Source organism: Mus caroli, unplaced genomic scaffold, assembly GCF_978045245.1.
Source record: "Mus caroli unplaced genomic scaffold, Mus_caroli_1 scaffold_17, whole genome shotgun sequence".
Lineage (NCBI taxonomy): Eukaryota > Metazoa > Chordata > Mammalia > Rodentia > Muridae > Mus > Mus caroli.
In genome coordinates this window covers 7,295,733-7,315,359 of record NW_028227272.1, presented here as the reverse complement: position 1 = coordinate 7,315,359, position 19,627 = coordinate 7,295,733, and the positions used below count along the sequence as shown (strand labels likewise).

The window sequence follows — 19,627 nt, the reverse complement described above, 5'->3', positions numbered from 1 at the left end:
GTGGCTCAAGACAAACACTAGGACTCATGTTTCAATATCCCAAAGAAAGTCAAGAGTGAGGCCAGGTTCCACTTCATTCCTACAGAGACTTTAAAGGACAAAGCGGATCAAGGCCCCGGAGACCCCGCTATCCAACTGACTAGGCTGTCAGTCTTGCCTTCCGCCACTACGACAGGCCCATGTGGGATTCCAGGAAGGGAGCTGGGAAGGTTGGGTTAGCCAACTAATTCCTAGTTGTCCCTTGGGCAAAACCAGCAGCCTAGCCCTGCTGTTCCCAGGAGGTGGTAGGGCTATTCCATCTTTCTGCTGGCCTCATTATTAACTTACTGCTCTAAGCAAGTCCAAAAGCAGATGAATGTCCCCCTTCAAATAAGGGCCAGCTAAGAAACAAGCATGTGTGGTGGCTGTCTGACTTCTTAGGCAGAGCTTCTTCAGCTGAGGGGCGAAGGCATCCTTTGTCTTTCTTTTAACAGACCACTTCTGCAGAAATTGGAGGCTGTAATCTTGTAGCCTTGGAACAAGCCACCCAGGACTTGAGAACTGAGGGACAGCAGATTTCTTTGTAAGCTGGAGATGAGTGAAGATGGGTCAAAAGCACACATTCAGTATGCGTCAGTGTCTGGGCCTAAACACGGAAGTGCAAATTTTGGGAGCTACTTTATAAAAAACGGAACAAAAGAAAACAAAACTCCAATCATTCTACATCACACCAAGCTGTGGCAAACCGTCCCGCTTGAGATACCCCTTTCACTCTTCTGTTTTACCTTTCTATGTGCACACTTCTTTGCCACCAGAACAGGGGCAGCAGACATGGGGGGCAGGGGTACCGGTGTCTGTCACAAGCAAACTGTTAATCACCCCCTGATGCAGGCCCAATAAAAGGAGCTTGGAGGAGGAGTGACAGGAGGAAGAAGCAAGCACCCACCACCTCAGCACAGCAAGGACAGGGGAAAGCTGGGGCCCAGCACCCCACTCTCTCATCCCTGCTGCTGATACACATACTTCAGAGCTTAGGAAAAAGCTGCCGATGCCCCATGACCCAACTCCATAGGAACAAATCCTGGTTTGCAATAAGAACTGACACCAAGGGTCAGGATTTCACAGCTGTCACTTTTGCCCAAACAGAGATGCAGAGTGAGGAGAAAACATTCATTATCAGCACCTTCAAATATAAGTCTAAAAGATGGCATATATATTTTGGGAAGCTTTAGAATAGAAGTAGACTAGCAAGGCCTGTGGATGCTATGTGTTTATGGTGACCTGGTGGGAAGATGACAACCCACCATGTTTGGGAATGATTAGTGTGTTTGAGAACTGACAAGGCAGCAAAATGGCCACAGGGGCACTGGGAGCCACACCTGGCTGAGCTATGAAGTCTATAAGCTAGCCTCTGGGGAAACCCTAGGTTCCTATTTGGCACAATCTGTGTAGATTGGGAGCCCCACGCTGGGAGGTGGGTAACAGTGTCCTCCCTGTGCAGGGGCAGGTCTCAGCACCAGAAGCCACACTCCACACCCAGCACCCTAAGTGATATAACAGCCTCAATAAGCTGGCGTATAGCCCCTTTGTGCTGGGACTGAGCTATCTGGCTGACAATAAGGTTAGGGTCTGGGGCCAAGCCTACCCTGTCCATACCACTTGTTAGTCATAGCTGTGGCTGCCTAAAAGCATCTCTCAAGGCCTGGAACAAAAGCAGCAACATCTTTCCAAGATGATTTGACTAGAACACCTTGTGCAAAACAAGATACAGATACCCATCCTGCCCCATGCCACTACACCATGGCTAGACCTTCTTCCCAGCTAGTGAAATCTTAACACAATGGAAAATCAGCGAGTGTGACCTACCTCCTGTTTATCCCTTAACCTTACTGCCAAACTGATACTTATAAGCAAAGGCTTCCAGACCACAAATGAATTGAATGTACCAACTAAACCTAAAAGCACAATGTATACAAATAAAAGCAGGCTAGAGACCTACTCAGCCTTAGGAAGAGTAGGCCACCAGGAGACATTTGGCTAGACTCACTGACATGGGATTGTGGTGTTCACTGACAATTGCCATGATAGTCATTCCAGGGACCAACAGGCTGGGATGACAGGGTATGTGCTGGCTGTAGACCTGTACACAGCTCTCAAAAGCAAACAAGCCTCTAGTTCAGTGGTTCTCAGCATGTGGGTCATGACCCCTTTGGGGGTCAAATGATCCTTTCACAGGGGTCACCTAAGACACACAGTTATTTACATAATGACTCATAGCAAGTAACACAATTACAGTTTTGAAGTATCAATGACAATAACGTTATGGTTGGGGGTCAGCACAGCATGAGGAACTGTATTAAAGGGTTGCAGCATTGGGAAGGTTAAGAACCACTGCTCTAGTCAGTGGTTAGTGCAAAGCTCTGTATGACTCTGTCAGTCACTTAGGACTTCGGTGCTTAAGCTCAGGGCCCATAAGGCTGGACTACTCTTAGCTGGGATGCTCCAAAGAGGTTGCATTTGTCCAAGGAGGTGTGGGATCTTCCTTCTTGCCAGTAAACTCTGATCCAGCACACCAAGCAGAGTCCCATTATCGCCAACACCCAAGCTTCAGCTTGGGGCTCTGAGTGGAAAGAGCCTGGTCTCTGATACAAGCAACTGACTACTTGCAGTGTTTAACTCCAGACCAAATGTTCTCCAGAGGGTTGTAGCATCTACACAAGACAGGGAGAGGTGAGGAAGGCGGATAATCCTGCCAGGGTGAAAGAAGGCAGCTTTCTGTTCACTGAGCGCATACACATCACACAATTGTTCCTCACTCTGAACAGATGGGACCTGTAAGACCCAGCTACAGAACCTGGAGGGAGTCTGTATTTAATTGAGTGACTGCAAAAGTCCATCAGCTACCTTTCCTTCCCACAGTATACTGAACACAAATCCTACCCTCAAGTTAGCAGGAATAGGAGCAGCAGCCATAATGGTGAATGGGGGTGTGAGCAATAAACAATAGCGGCAGCAGTGGCGGCAGCAGGTGCCACCACATTTCCTAAGGGCCTGGAGCTGTTATGAGATGGCCAGGAGACTGTGATTTAATTCTGGTAATGCACTACATGGTGGCTATGATGTGTGACTAGCTTTTTATGGATAGGAGACCTTACTCCAGGTCACACAGGTGGGACTTGCACTGGATCTGCTATTACACAGCCCACACTGCCTCTGAATGCCTGGGCTGTCCAGAATGAGGTACACTGGTGGGTGCTGAGATGAGCAGAAGCACCCAGGGGACACACAAGGAGTAGGAGAAGAACAGGACACAGAGCCTCGCTGGCTGCAGGGCTGGCGTGGGTGAAGGGGCTGTCCGTTCCCAGGTACACTCACCTTCACGCTCCCCACTTGTCTTCATGCTTTTTGAACCACCCTCTGTACCTTTAGTCTTCTCAGCGTCTTCCTGGGCATCTTCAGCAGACCCTCTCTCCTCGTCCTCCTCCTCCCCAACGTTTTTGTAGTTGGGTCTCTTTTGCATCCGCTTCTTGCCCTTGTGCTTGTTCATCTCAAGGGACCGCTCGAGTGTCTCAGTGGGCTTAATGAAGCACCGGATGCTGGGCTTGGCCTATGTGAGTCCAAGAAAAGCAATGAATGAATCAGGATGCTAGAATCTCAATGGATGCCACGAGCTGCCAGAGGGCCTGCCTTAGCAAGTTACTTCTAAAACAACTAACACTACTCCTGAGTTGGTGGCAGGACTATTACCAACACTTTCCATATCACTAGCAACTGGCTAAAACATTAACTACCATTTATAGCTTGCTATTCTAGGCCTGGTGGCGAAGGCCTGTAACTCAGGCTACTTGAGAGGCAGAGACAAAATGATCTCAAGTTCAAGGTCGGCTTGAGCTACAGAGTGAGTTCCAGAACAATCTGAACAACTTAGTGAGAGTCTATCTCAGGAAGAAAGGAAGGCCTGGCATGTAGCTGATGGTAGAACACTTGCCTGGTGTGGATGAAGCCCTAGGTCCTCTCCTCAGTCCCACATTTGAGAACATGCATGTACACATGTACACTAAACATGCTGCCTTTTCCCATGCCAGCTCTCTAAACATCAGCTTGTCAACATGGCAAAAATTCTGCTGTGCTCTGTCTATGCCTGAGAGCTCAGAGTATAGCATCTCACCCAAAGTCTCCAGCAACCCCAAGAGCACTGCCATCCTCCTTATACAGATGAGGAAGCAGTTTAGAAGGAAAGAATGAGCTGCCCAAGGTCACCAAGTCAGGAGGCAGCAGAGCCTCAAATCTATACACTCCCTGCAAATAGAAGTCACAGCAACAGTAAACTGGTATTGTTATTACATTTTTTAAGGGGGAAGAATTGAGACAGGTTTCAAATGGCCCTTTCTGTCTCTGCCTCCTAAGCAATAGGATTGCGGGCTTGTATCATTATGGCCATCTTATTAACTTTTACTTACAGTCAGTAAAATACTACATGGCTGAGGAGCCACAATAGCAGCATGCCTTGCTATTACAGAAGCAAGTGCCAGACAGAAAGGCAAAGGGCCCAGATGTGGTCATGCACCAGCTCTCCCTGTAGGGGACTTGCTAAGTGGCAGTGTGGAGGTTTGAATAAGCTTGGCCCATGGGAAGTGGCACTATTAGGAGGTGTGGCCTTTTTGGAGGAAGTTTGCCACTGTGTAGGTGGGCTTTGAGGTCTCTGATGTTAAGGCTTCACCCAGTGTGGAATGAGAGTCTCCCTGTGGAAGCCAGTCTCCTGGCTGCCTTTAGATATAGATGTAGAACTCTCAGTTCCTCCAGCACCATGTCTGCCTGCATGCTGGCATGCTTCCCACCATGATGATAATGGACCGAACCTCTGAAACTGTATGCCAGCCCCATTAAATGTTGTCTTTTATAAGACTTGCCTTGGTCATGGTGTCTCTTCACAGCAATGAAACCCTAACACAGTCAGCATGAGCTAAAGCCAAATCAGCTCCCAAGAAAAAAATTTCTCTAGGGAAACAGAGGTCTCAGAGAACAAGAAAGGCCCCAGTCACCAGTGCTCATGTCCTATACTCCCATAAACTCCTCATAACCATGATATGCAGAAATTACAGATTCATTTTACAGGTGAGAAAACCAAGGCTTGAAGGGTTGAATTTGTTCAATTGCCGAGGTTGTGGAACTGCAGACGCTCTGTCAGCACCAAAGCCCCAGTTCTTTAACAAACAGCAATGCCCTACTTGGAAGCCACCTCGGCTTTACACTTAGAGTTCTTTAAAAAGAAAAAAAAAATGTATAATCTGGAGATGGTGGCACATGTAATAATTGCCAGCACTTGAGAGATAGAGGCAGAAAGATCAAAAGTGCAAGTTATTCTCAGCCACAATCCAAGTTCAAGGCCAGCCTGGTCTCCACAAGAGACTCTTTCTCAGGAACGAACAGTGGAGGAACAGGGCATATGCATGGTGCTCAGCACGTGGGGTACACACCTGGGGAGACTGAGGCATGAAAATCACTTGAACGAGGCAACTTAAAGCCAGCCTGGGTAGAACAAGATTCTATCTAAGAGGGAAAAAGTAGTATATCCATGCAAACAAATTCATCTAAAAAATGAGAAAAGACAAAAGAAAATGGATTTGTCTGCGTCAGGATTTTGATTGAAATGTTTATCTTTCCAGACTCTAAATGTTTAAACATCAATTTGTTATTTAAAGGAAGATTTAGAATAAACTTTTCCATTGTCTTGGTATGGATTATCTATCTTACAAATTTATCCCAAGAGCCACCAAGTATATTCTGGAGGGGGAGGGACACTGTACCTTGCCAATAAGTGGAGTGAGCTCAAGGAAAACAAATTAATTTCAATAATGTCTGAAACAAAACCCATTTGAGAGCTAAATTAGCATCCAAATCCAAACATTCATTTTTATTTGCCCATTTTGGATTATTCAACCACAAAAAGGACAGATAAATTGAAATATGATTCTACTATCCAGGAAACCAAGATAATATATTGCAGAGTTGGAGATTGGGCAGTCTGAGCATGTACAGCTTGACAGACGGCATCCATCAGAGCCCAAGCAGGATGCAGTCATCAGGTGCAGCTCTGGGCTTGCACTCTCCTGGAGATGATCCCGCGATGAAGCGTCTTGCTTCCACTCATCAACACCTATGAGTTTTAGAGCATGCCACACAGTGAGAGGGCTACCACAGGTGCAGACAATGAAACCGAACACACACCAAACACCTGTGTGCTAGAAGTTAAGGACAGAGATCCACATGGAGGGCTGTGACAAGTCTTCCCTAAATTCAAAATGGCTTTAATAGTCACAACAACTGGCAGAAGAAAGGAAAGTAACAGAAGGGTCTGGGGTTGCCAGCAGTCTGAAGGCCAATACAACTGCTTCATCTTTTTGCCTGAAATGCATGCAGAGACGTTCTGGTCTTCTAAAACCAAATGAAATCATGGATATATACAGTTCCTCTTGATTTGGACTGGTAGTTCGGTGGTAGAACCCTTGCCCAATAGCTAGTGAGTGCTCTTGGCTAGCTCACCATGGGGGAGGGGAAGAGAGAAAGGGAGGAAGGAAGGAAGGAAGGGAGGAAGGGAGGAAGGGAGGAAGGGAGGAAGGGAGGAAAGCAGGCTGGCCGGCAGAGAGAAGCCCCTGCGGAGGGACCAGCAGTTCACACAGTACAGCAGCCGCCCTTCTCTTTCCAGTCACAAAGGAAACACGGAGAGGAAAATCAGCTGCAGGAATTAATTCACAGGGGAGCAGGGCTCACAGTGGAAAATTCCCCACCATAAAACAAAACAAGTTTTTTTTTTTAAAGGATGAATTCAGATGGGTGAAATGCTGCACACCTTTAATCCCAGCACTCAGAAGATAGAGGCAGAGAGATCTCTATTAGTTCAACGCTAGCCCTGACTACATAGTGAGTTCCAAGCCAGCCAGAACTATATGATCAGACCCTGTCTCTACAAAGAAAAAAAAGAAAGAAAAAAGAATTTAAGAACTTTCCAAGTAACTTTACTTTTCTGTCTAGCCAGGTACTGGGTGGAGGTAGGGTACAGAGAATGGGAATTTATGTCTCTAAGACTATAGTCATTTAGCACGAGCTGGAAACATGTAGAGAAGGCCCATGGGTGAGCAAGGGTTATGAAATTCTGGTTAGCCATGGCTGCAGTGGGAGTCCACGTAGATGACAAAGACTGAAGGCCAGACTTGTGACTTGGCTCAACGGGTAATACACTTACTAAGCTACTAACTGACCTGCAAAACACCCCCACTTCAGGTCAGGATAGACAGGACCTAGAACTCAAAGCCAATAGGGAACCACATGTTCGGGTCCACCTCCCTGGCAAGTGCCAAGCCATGGCTACTGCTGACCACTATCCCCCTTGTAGGCTTCAACTTCCACATCATCGCAAGGGCCATCCTATCAGCTTCTTCCTGAGGGCTGCTGAGAAGTACAGACAGCCACCTCTGTCGGTCTTTCTTGGGAGTGCTTTTCCCCTGATGCTAGTGAGCACTTGAGAGCCTCACACTGCTAGGAGGACCTTGCACATTTGTGCAGGAGCTTGCCTCTGGCCCCCTCACACTGTAACGGGGAGCTAGAATGGAATCCAGTGTCCACCAGACCACTGCTCCTTTCCATAGCACTTGCTGTGCTACCCAACAGGCCGGCCTCTAGAAGCACTGAGGGGAAAACTGAGCCATAATCTGTGTGTGGTGGTGCATACTTTTAATCCCAGCACATGGGAGGCTGAGGTAGGAGGACTAGTTCAAGGCCGGTGTAGGCTACTTGGAGAGACCTGGTCTATAAGCCAATAAATAGTGTACGTCATGTATACATCTGACCAACAGGAAAAGCAAGTACTATGTAGACCAAAAGCTTATGAGTTTTATTTGTTTTTAGGTCTTTTAGTGGAGCTGGGATTGAATTTAGGGTCTCATACACACCACACAAGTGCTTGATCATTGGGCTAACAACATTCTAGTTCTTATTTTGCATTTGGATCTACTATATACAAAGACTAAAACTCACAGAGACCACAGTGACCTATGTTTGCACCTTCTATAACCAAAGGCACCACAGCACCTGACTTCCCACAGGCCATGGCAAGACTATTCTCATTCCAAAAGAAGGTGCTCAACAAGCAGACATTACATGGCATACACACTGGGGTGATGATGGGCACACATGTGCCAATGTGCCATGCCAAGAAGTAGGGCAGCATGAGCTACTGAACCCAAACCTAGTTATGCTCCCAGAATGTGTGACTTGTTTAATGGAGGCTATGTCTGTTAACAGTGGGGGTGCAACACTGAAGGTGCAAGAATTTAACTTGATGAAACACCACTCTCCTGGAGCCAGAGAGGACTTGTAGAGCTCAGAGACTCCAAGGTCCATGCTTAGCATAGCACCTGGGCTTTCAGACAGGCAGCATGTGACATCATGATAGTCCTTTCTGGGAAGTAGCCTAGGACCTGTGGTCAGGGCTACAGGGAACTAGCATCATCTCTTGTTCTCTCCACTCAAGGCCATTCTCTCCTTCCCACTGCCAGCCTAGCTCTAGCGCCCTGCCAGCAACTGTCTCTGGAATGCAAAAAAGAGCAAATAAATGTCTATAAGATTAGTGAATTTCAAGCCAGCCTCTTCAATCAATGCAAGGAAAGATCTGACATCCCTCATTAAAGAATGACATGCTAAGCAGCTGATTGGCATTTCTTTAGGGAAGGCGCTTTAAGTTCATGATGAACCTGTAATGGGTTCAGGCTCAACACTAGCAATCCTAGAGGGATGAACATTCAACCTCTAGGACCCTAGACTTCCTTGTGGGGAGACTGGGGCATAGCACTGTTTTGATCTCTAGAAAAGAAGCATGAGACAAGAGATGCCATGCCTTTTATGAAGCTAAAAACAGCCCCTCTGCTGGCTCCACAGCCCAGCCTCCCCATCCCTAGCCACCAGTTCCTTGAAGACTCCATTCCCTGACCTCAGTTTGCAGACCCAAGGCTACCTCCAAGGCTGATCCTCCTGATACTGTCTCCTGTCCTTCAGACACAGGTCTTATATCTACGAGTGTGTGTTCATTCGCTGTCTGACCCCCATTCCAGAGAGTTAGGATGGGGACACGTGTCTTATTCATTCTGGGTTCCTCAAGGCCTGCACAGCAGCTGTCTATAATGTGTAAGTACTCAGTAAATGCTCAAAGTGGGGACTAAGCATCACGAGCCATAGCTAGCTGTCCATGGTCAGCAGGCTGGGCCCTGCTTGCAGTAGGGCGAATCCAAGTCATGAACTCAGTCATGACTATCTAGCCTTTCAATCGTTTGAGAGAATAAAGCTTACCATGGCTCTATCTCCCCTGTCCTCTTTGCTTTTTATTTTGAGACAAGGTCTCACTCTGCAGCCCAGTCAAGCCTTGAGGTCTTGATCCTCCTGCCTCAGCAGCTAGAAGTGAGCCTGTAGGCTTGCATTACCAATCCCAGGAAATGCAATGTGACCTTTTAATTTAATGTGACCTTTTCCTTCTACATTATATTGGTGAATTGTTAACGGGGTTTAAGTCTGATGAAAGCAAGCTCTGGGAGTGTGGAGGGCTCTCCTGACCCAGACTCTAGTATGCTTATTTCAAGTGTCCTTCAAAACCCCTTGTCTGGGATGAGCTGGCCTCTTTTCTCTGTATCAGGGATAGGGAAGGACAATAAACAGCCCAAGAGTAAGAATACCGTGCCCTTGAAAACAGCTGAAAAGGCCAACTATTTCCAACCATGGTTACTGTTGCTTATCCCATGATATAAAAATGTCTACTGAAGAAACAGGAAGCTAGGGCTCCTTCATGAATGCTCCTGGAAGTCTCAATTGGAAACTCAAGTCTGTTTCAGCAAGCCTTCCCAGACACTTCTGCTGGACAACTGTACACTCCCAATTAGATGATAACTGTCTTGCTGTTATTTCTCTTTTACTTGGAAGCCTTGCCTGAGGGGATGCCTGCTCCACCCAGAACTCTCACTGGAAAACCACTGCTGGCTACCTCAATGAGGCCACACTAGTCCATTTCTGCTGAGTACTCTTAAATCCTTAATTTGATGTTGCTTTTGTTTGCCCTCACAGTTAGGCTACTCTGCTCCATGTTGTATACAGCCCCTGATGTTTGCCATCTATCTGATCCTTCTTGCTATTGATTCTTTTGATTCTGTTTGGTATATATTTAGTAAATTTTTCATCCAAAGCTGAAAGCAAGGAACTGTAGATCATTAAGATCATCTTTTCATCAGTGATGTTTCAAAATTTGTTTTTGGGATACAAGGAAGGCCTTCCAGGGTGAGGTGTTGAGAGCCCAGTAAGTGGTCAGCAGACAGGCTTGTTAGGATCTGCTAATCATACGTCATCAGAATGCTCTAGAAACTGGTTCAATCCACCTCCCAAGAGAGCTACACTCCCCTCAGGCATACGGAGTCAGTGATGCTTGTCTGCCACCACAACCACCAGAGTGTAGAGTGTCCAAGGGCCGGTGTCTCTAGGATGGACACAGTGAGTCCTCTCACCAGTGGTTGGCCATGGCCCAACAGGTGAAACATCCAAACAAGAGCAAGAAGTTTCTTCATTTAAGAATTCTGGTACTGACAAAGAGGATTTCTGTGGCTTGTTACCAATGAGGTATCTGATTCCTTCCTTGGAAGCTGTTATTTCAATACACTTCACTGTAGTGAGAATTCTGAAATTTTGGTTTCTTAAAAAAAAACACACACACACACACCACAGAAATATTATTAGAATATGTTTTCATTTTAATCCCAGGTGTGGGATATGGGGCTGCTTTGTAGCAGCTGACTATGGTTTGCCCTGTGCTGTAGCAAAGGTGTGGTTTTGTCAGCTGCAGATAGTTTCTGCAATTGTGTAGCATTTGGGATTCTGGTTACTTTTCATAGGGTATATAAATGCTAGGGCCGGGAGAGGCAGGGTTGGTGTTTGGCAGTCCTTCAGCAGTGTTGGTTATGGTTTGTTAGTAGTGCTCAAAGAAGAAACAAGATAAAAAGAAGATTTGAGGATCTCTATCTCTCTCCCTCCCCTCTATCCTTCTTTCTCTTCTATCTACTGATAGGAGGTGAAACTGGGGAAATAAAGAATGGGAAAAAGAACCCACAAAATAGCAAAGCCAGCTACACTTCATTTCAGGAACCATGCCAGCCACTGGGTACACACCGACCTCATGTTCCTCTGTATCAGCATCGGAGTCCTCCAGTGGCCCAGAAGGCTTCATGTGCCCCCTACAGTCTCCTCACTACTTCCCACACCTCACCATGCCATGCTTCCTTGTCCTTCAGCTCCAGACATGTCATATCTTGGGGCCTTTACATGAGCTACTCATTTTGACCACAATGTTCTTCCTCCAGGTAACTCCATGGTTCCCTCCCTTTTATCCTTGAAGTCTAGGTTCGCACATCACCTTCCTACCACTGTGAACACGCTATTGTGACTTGTCCTGTCTCCACTTTGCTGCTGCTTTCCTAGAGCCGAGCCTCTGGTGTCTTTGCTGTGACGGTTACTATAGTTAGCACTATTTCTCTCTCTTCCTATGAGGCAGGGTCTTAGATTTACTGGTCTATCTCCAGTGCCTACAATGACACCTGATACAGAGGAGACACCTATAGTTACTTTCTGAAAAAATGATAAATACATTGAACCACACTAGAGTAACTCAAACATCTTGTTAAGAACTGCAAGCACCCAGAGAGGCCACTCTGGTCACAAAATCCAGAAAAGGCCAGCATACACATACCAGAAGTGATGAGTGTCTTGGGGGGGGTGTCTATCCCTGCTGGACCAAGAACAGGGTCCTGGTCTTTAGTCCAAGATACCTTCAGCCTTGGTAGAGACTTCCTGTCTAGAGTCTCAATACAATAGGATTCCTTTTAGCTACCAAGCCCAACTTATGCCCAGGGTGAGTCCCTAAAGCTAATGCAATGCTGTCTTTCTTGACGTATGGGGCATGAGAACACTCCAGCGTTTCCTTCAGCACTCAGATCCTCTTCTTACAGGATGTCCAGGAGCTGAGATTCCACAGTGGCTGCATAGAAAAGACTATTCTGAGACCCATTCTCTTGTGAGAATGCATGTGACTGAGTTAGTGATGGCCCTTGACTCTACAGGTCTGTTTGCTCCTTTTGGTATTCACAGCCCTCTCACTAAAACATGTGTGCTTTGAAGCTCCCATCCCAGCTGGAAGACAAACTCCTACCAAGGCATTCAGCAGGACACCCAAGTCCCAGAGCAGCCCTGTGACAGAGCCAAGGGTCCCCGAGATGGTCTCTGACACTCTGGGCCAGCAAACACATGACCCAAAGAAACCAGGCTCCTGTGGTCTCAGATGATGGTTGTATACATCTTATCCTGGTAGGGTTTTCTGCTAAGCAGAGGAATGGCAGGAGCCATAAAAAGAAGTATAGCTAACATACAGATGCACATGCACTCCCCAGAGAACCATTTGGGTACCTTCCCAACTGGCTCACCTGACACCTACAGAGATAGTCAATGACTAATTTGGAGGGAAAAAGCTATTCTGTCTCTTAGCTGATATTCTGAACTCCCAGCCAGCCAGTCCTGGCACACATATGAGAGATAAAATATTTGCACCACCTAGAGGTGAAACCTGGTGGTTAAGTTGGAAAGCAGAGTGCAAGCTGAGGGTTTAGCTCACTGTCACCAATGGCAATGTCTACTCTAGTCTTAGCAGTCTCTGTCACTTGTTATTGCTGATGCTCCCCGCCCCCTTTATGCCCTTACCTGCATCTGAAGTGTTTCTCCAAGCACCTGCTAAATATACTTCAGTTCTGACAACAGCGTGCCCACCCACACACACTTATATAGGCCCCATATAGGGGATGAGGTTATACAGCCTCACCTAACATTCCTGCACCAACTGGTGCTAGACCTAAGAACAAACACTACACATAGCAGAAGCCCTCCCTTCAAAGCCATGTTTGTTATTCTAGCTGTAGAAGCAATGAGACTGAGGCCTGGAGATGCAGACTAACTCAACCTGGGACACCTTGAGGCACTCACTGCTGCAGGTACCAGATGCAGAGTGTAACATGTGAACAGCACAAGAAACAGCGTGCTGAGAGTCTTCACAACAAAGTCACAAGCACCCCATGACTGCTGTCCCTGCTCTTGCTGCCTCATTTATTCCAGCACTGAGTACCCTTGAACTCATGAGGGTAAAGCAGAAAAACGATAAACCTAAGACCAACTACCCCATGCGATACAGTAAGTTAAACGTCAGCCTGGACTCCATTTTTGGTGTTACTCCGTCTTTAGGTGGCAGGGAACACCTACAGGTAGGTAACGAAGCACATCCCCAGTTTCAACCCATAATCACTTTGCAAACAACAGAAGAGGCTACCACATGAGTTGCCACTCTTGGGTATGTGTGGTAGTTTGAATGAGAATGCCCCCACTGTCTTATAGTTTTGAATGTTTAGTTCCCAGTTGAATGATTTAGGAAGAATTAGCTGGTGTGGTCTTGCTGGAGGTGTGCACTGTGCTTCAAAGCCCACACCAGGCCTCCAACTTGTAGATAAGATGTAAGCTCTCAGCTCCTGCTCCAGTGCCATGACTGCCTGCCTGCCACCTTGCTCCCCACCATGATGTTCATGGACCAACCATCTGAAACTGTAAGCAAGCCTCCAATGAAAGGCTTTCCTTTATGAGCCGACTTAGTCATTCTGTCTCTTCACAGCAAGATAAAAGTAACTAAAAGAGCATGTATTGTCTGAAAGAAACTATTTGCTCTGCACTAGAATCCCAGAAAGAGCTAGTCTGTATCAGGAGCCATATGATGGAAATGCACACAGGAATTTCAATTAGACATTTATCTGCCTATTCTGATCTGTGTTAAATTTAACCCTAAATTATAGCCCTTCAGAATAATTCTGTCTCTCCTCTGCTTCTCTCCAATTTTGGTTTGGGTTTGCAAGAGGTCTGCTGGTAAAAATGAAGCAATACCAGTAACTTATCTACAAATTACAGGAAGGAGAAAGTAGGGTAAAAAAGACCAAGAAGTTAAAACAAGTTTGATCAACCACATCCGAGCCAGGCAGGAAATAGTAGGAGACTGTTGTCACTCAGAGGGAAGGAAGGCAACTTGCACAGGACTGGCACTGTTAAACAACTCACAACTGCCAGTTACCTTGGCAGCTAGTCTAGGATTTCCACCTACAGGCATCAGAAGGTGGGGCTTTGATCTAACACCTACAGAGAAACCAGTCTCTCATGTGCCAGCTCCTTCAGTTCAGCCACTTATGAACCACAGTGGAGGCTGGGACCTCTGCCCCAAGAGGAGGCCATGGGGAGAAAGGACAGAGCTCCTGAGAACCATCTGAGAGGTGGCCAGTTGCCATCTGCTCTGTGCTTTTGCTTAAGCTGCAAACCACAGCCTGTTTGTTGTGCCCTACTTGTGGTCAGGGACTGTAGTTCTGTAGGCATCAACATGGGATAAAACCAGGGACAATCTCTGTGTTATTTCTTACAGCTGCATGCAAATCTACAATTACCTCACTAAAAATGTCCTTTAGAAGTCTGCACACTAGCAGATGAAGTAATAAAGAAAATGGGTAGAAGTGAATGATTGCTGAATGCTTAGTCAGAATGGGACAAGCACATCCTCCTCCTTCAAACTTCAAGGAACATCATGGAGAAGGTGGGAATGTAAGAGCTAGAGGATGGAGTGCTGTGCTGTGGAAAACTGTGCCCCAAGCATGATGGGGCTGCTGCACTCTGAGCTCATAATTGCTGTGATGACGTGCATAAGACCTGACCTACCAATGTTGTGTCATGAAGTCAGGGGACTCACGAGGCCGCACCCCTCCTGATGACATATTGTCAGTTAGTGGTAGTTGGGAGGAGAGGCGCAGGCTCTGCTCTGTCTTCTGTGAGGACTTACTGGCAGTAATAGTTTCTGGGAAACGGAGAAACATTTTCTTTAGCTGTGTAGCTACTGGTAAGGTGCCCATGCTCTTGTGGGAAAACTCAGCTAATTAATGATGAAGTCCACCATGACTAGAGAGCCTCTGGGATCAGCAGAATATGGGAGAGTCACTTCATTAGTGGATCTTCTCCTTCTCTAACCTTGTCTGGAACATCCAAAACCCTCTCTCTGAGGAATGTTAGGTAGCCTTAGTTTGGTTACAGGTTTTGACAAAACCTGTTCAGCCAACACCTGAGATTCCTGAAATGCTTCCCCATGCTTAGGGTACCCATGCGCCAGGTACCCTAAGCCCCCCAGCCAATCGCCTCTGCCCATCCTGCATGTCCCTACCCTCAGCACCCCCCCAACACTTTATAAGCCTTCAATCACCCTAAGTAATGTTGCTCTGCCCCCTGAGGGCTGGTCCCAGTGTAGTCACGCACTGTACGTACTCACAGGGCTTCCAGATCCCCAACCCCATCATCTCTGCTCCCTTTGCCCTTGTGGATTGTATGGGCCGATGATCCGCGAGGGTGGGGAAACCCACATGCTCCTGTATAGAGCCCTACTGAAATTTCCTGGTCATTGGGAAAAATAAATAAGGAAATGAAAGCAGCAGGGGAATTAGTGGGGAAAGGGAAGCAGATCATCAGGCGTGAGATGGGACAAGAGAGTGTAATGGGATTGAATATGATAAAATATTTCATATGCATGTACAAAAATGCCATAATGAATCTGTTATGTATAATCAGTATATGACAAGAAGAGACACAAAATTTAAAAAGTGGGTATATACATATAATACATTATTCAGCCTTTACAATTTAAAGAAATTTGGCAATAGCAAAATGGGTAAACCTTGAGGACACCATTCTACATGTAGTAAACCAATAATAGAAAAGAAATACCTTACATGATTCCACTTCGTTACATGAGATATCTAAAATCATCAAACTCATAGAAGCAGAGGGTGGGACAGTGCCTGCATGATGAATGAGTTTAAGAGATCTGTGAGACACTGGCCTACTGGCAACAATAATGCATTAGGCATTTAAACACTTGATAAGAGGCTGGGAGATGGATCAGTCAGAAACATGTTTGCCGTGCATGCACAAGGACTTAAATTTGAGGCCCCAGTACTATATTAGAAACAGGCATCATGGTGTGTATCTGTATTCCCAGAGCTGGGAAAGCAGAGGCAGAGAAAGACACTTCCTTAGAGGCCACTAATCAGCCAATTTAGCTGAATCAGTGAATTCTAGGTTCAGTGAGAGACCTGTCTCAAAGAAAACCAAGTAAGAAGCAGTTGAGGAAGAAATATGACATCAATCTCTGGTCTTGACATACACGTGCATATACATGCATGTATATTTGAATGTGCTCACACACACACACACACACACACACAAACAAGCTAAAGTTCTTGCCACCTGTGAAATCCAGTTCCCCAAAAACCTCTGGGCTCAGATCTTCGAACCCCAAGTCTGACTTCAGCACTGCTCATGGAAGACATTCTGGGAAGAGCTTTCGTAACTACACTGGGGCTTGAAAATGGTGTCAAACAAAAGAGTTTAAAAGGACCAAAGACATTTTAAACTGTTATTAATATAAATGAAGTGTCAATTAGCAGCAGGTGAAGTGGGGCCAAGGCAAAATAAACAACAAACACATGTCTCCCGAGGGCAGCCTCTGAGAGGCTTTCTGCAGAAACGTGCATAACGATCAGATTGTCTCCAAAACTCTGTACTCACACGTGAAACTCTACATTTCAATGTTGGCATCTTAGAAGACTTTCTTCTGACCACTTTGAAAAACACACCAAGCAAGCCTGAGGGTCAAGCTGCAATCTGCTAGTCACTTGCCTAGCACTTGGGATCTATTTTCTGTCTATGCTTACTTAGCCCCTGCAACCTGCTTACTTTCCTTGATTTCCAAGTGGGATAAAACAACTTGTCTAGGCTATCCAGCTAGTAGGGGCTAGACCTCTGACTGGGCTCTGCTGCCTGTGCTGAGTTGGTAGTGCATTACTGCATCTATTCAGCAAAAGCTACTTAAGAAGTTATAGAAAAGTCTGGAGAGATGTCTCAGCTATTAAGAACACTTGATGCTGGAGGAGCTAGAGAAAGTACCCAAGGAGCTGAAGGGGTCTGCAACCCTATAGGTGGAACAACAATATGAACTAACCAGTACCCCCAGAGCTCGTGTCTCTGGCTGCATATGTATCAGAAGATGGCCTAGTCCGCCATCATTGGGAAGAGAGGCCCCTTGGTCTTGCAAACTTTATATGCCCCAGTACAGGGAAACACCAGGGCCAAGTTGGGAGTGGGTGGGTAGGGGAGTGGGGGAGGGTATAAGAGACTTTTGGGATAGCATTTGAAATGTAAATGAAGAAAATACCTAATAAAAAATTGGTAAAAACCAAGCAAGCAAGCAAACAAACAAACAAACAAAACACCACTTGATGCTCTTGCAGAGGATCAGGGTTCAGTTCCCAGCACTGATGGTGGGTGGCTTACAACCACCTGTGACCTCCAGCTCTGTGGGATCCAACACCCTATTCTGGCCTCCACAGGCTCCTCCTGCACATGTGTGCACACACAGAAGCCTTCCATGTACAGGGTCACACTGCACTCAGGCAGGGACTCACGTCACACAGCCTATGCAAGTGCAGATGTGATAGAAACTCCATAGGATGAGATCTCTGGGGGCCTTTCCAATGGTGGGTATGGTAAGGCCACAGGTGAGCTGTGGGGGGAAAGTCCCAAGGCAACATGGGGCTCAGGACACCTGAGGAGACTAGCAGGAGAGACTCCAGGAAGTCACAGTCCTGGCCCCCCCCGGGTGCTTCCCTTCCTTAGTGTGCAAAGCGCAACTCGAATCTCTCAGAATCCAACATGGCTGGACATATTTAGTTCATAATATTTAGTAATTAGCCTGAAAGCCAAGAACTTCCACTTCTATGGAAGCATAAGATGACTTGAGAAGATGGCATCCATACTCCCCAGACTGACTTCAGGCTGGGTGGGACAGCAGCTGTGCACAAGGAAAAGCTGTCCAGATTGCTCTGTTGGCACACCCTAATGTTCTCACACTGGACCAGTGGCATTCACTAATGGTCACTACCCAACCTCCGTGGATATATGTGCCTTAGACAGGTTGCTCTATCAACTCTCATTATGTCTCAGAAACAGTATACATAACATCTAAGGACTAAGGGTTATACAATCCATCCAGCAGTACTGGATTGATCAAATCCACTGCTCATGCTAGACTCCACATTTCCCTAGGTGCACATCTAAAGACTGGCTAGGTTCCCTGTATCCCAGACCACCTTATACATCCTCACTAATGTATAATAAAAATGTTGTAGTTTTTTGTTTGTTTTCTTTTTCTTACTTCAGAGAAATATGAATTAGCAAAGCAAATACTGCTCCTTATCAAAATGTAGACAGTCCTTGAGTGACTTACAGAACTTCTGGGAACATCCTGTGCAGGCTTTGTGTATGTCTCAGATAGATCACCATTCAGAATGACTTCAGCCAGAGAGTTCACCAGCGGGGCGTGATGTATAATGAGGAAGACCTGGTGAAAGGCGGAAATGGGATACGAATTGAAGAGCTCAGTCCTCCAGTCTCTTCCTCCCCAAACCCAAATTCCCATCCCATTAAGGAGAAAGCTGCCCCTCAACTCTAGAGGGTTTCTTCTCCACCCTGCTGCCTGTTTGGCTAGCTGTTCTTCCTTGGGAATGCATCTACATCATCGCTGCTCAAGTGGAACATTGTGGGAAAGGATGGCCCAGCCAGCATGCGCCCTCCCGTGGCATGCCAGGTTCCATCATAAATAAGACCGTCAAGGTCTGGGGAAGGGGCAGTCATGATGAGATTCCAACACTGAAATTGTCCCAAACCCTGTTGTGAGTTTTACCATACTGGGGTCACAGTGGTGTTGCAGGTGGAAGCCACCAGAGTCAGAGGTAGGTCCAGTCAGTCTGGGATGTAGAGCAGAAAGCCCTGGTTGTCACTCACCTTCCTGCCTCATGTTCAGAAGAGTGGCTTTAGGAATCAGGGTGTTAACTGGCCTGTCCACACCGCTAGTATGTTTAAAAATGTAAAGGTGGGCAGTGAGACAGCTCAGCCAGTATGTCCGACAACCTGAGTTCAATACCCACAACCCACAGTAGTCGAGAACTGACTCTACAAAGTTGTCCTCTGGTCTCTACATGTACTGACTCCTACTTCATGTACACACACATTAATAATACATTTTAAAAATGTAAAGGCAACGGATGTCAACAGACATAGTACAGTCTATGTTATATCCATCATATACCTGGATCCCAGGCAAGTGTACAAATCCTAGCAGACAGATTTCTACCTATGGATTGACCCTTGTCCATTGACAGATCACTGCCTATGAACAGATAGATCACTGCCTATGGTTGGATTCCTGACTGTGGATGGATCTCTGTGTGCAGATATTTACCTGTAAACCAATCTCTGCTTGTGTACTGACTCTTGCCTGTGGACAATCTCTGCAAATAGATGGATCCCTGCAGGTAAACAGATCCTTGTAGGTGACTGCATGCAGTGCTCATTTTCCTGGTTCTAAGCCAGGAGCATGGTGGGTGGGATCTCTGCAGGAGCGACACAGAAGTGTGCCTAAGCCAGGCCATCTGCACCATGTTCT

The 19,627-nt window shown here is 46.4% G+C and overlaps 1 protein-coding gene across 4 annotated transcripts in view; it reads right to left on the bottom strand.

The window, feature by feature from the left end:
- The window catches only part of Clec16a (C-type lectin domain containing 16A), a 204,792-nt gene that overhangs the window by 147,984 nt on the left and 37,181 nt on the right, over positions 1–19,627 (bottom strand). For 3 of the 4 annotated variants that reach the window (XM_085832396.1, XM_029470211.1, XM_085832395.1), the window contains exons 9-10: positions 18,410–18,523; positions 3,355–3,586 (exon numbers count right to left, since the gene is read on the bottom strand). In XM_085832396.1, the coding sequence (XP_085688522.1) occupies positions 3,355–3,586; positions 18,410–18,523 (346 nt within the window). The remainder of the gene's footprint in view (positions 1–3,354; positions 3,587–18,409; positions 18,524–19,627) is intronic. The other variant, XM_021184743.2, reaches the window with a different exon arrangement.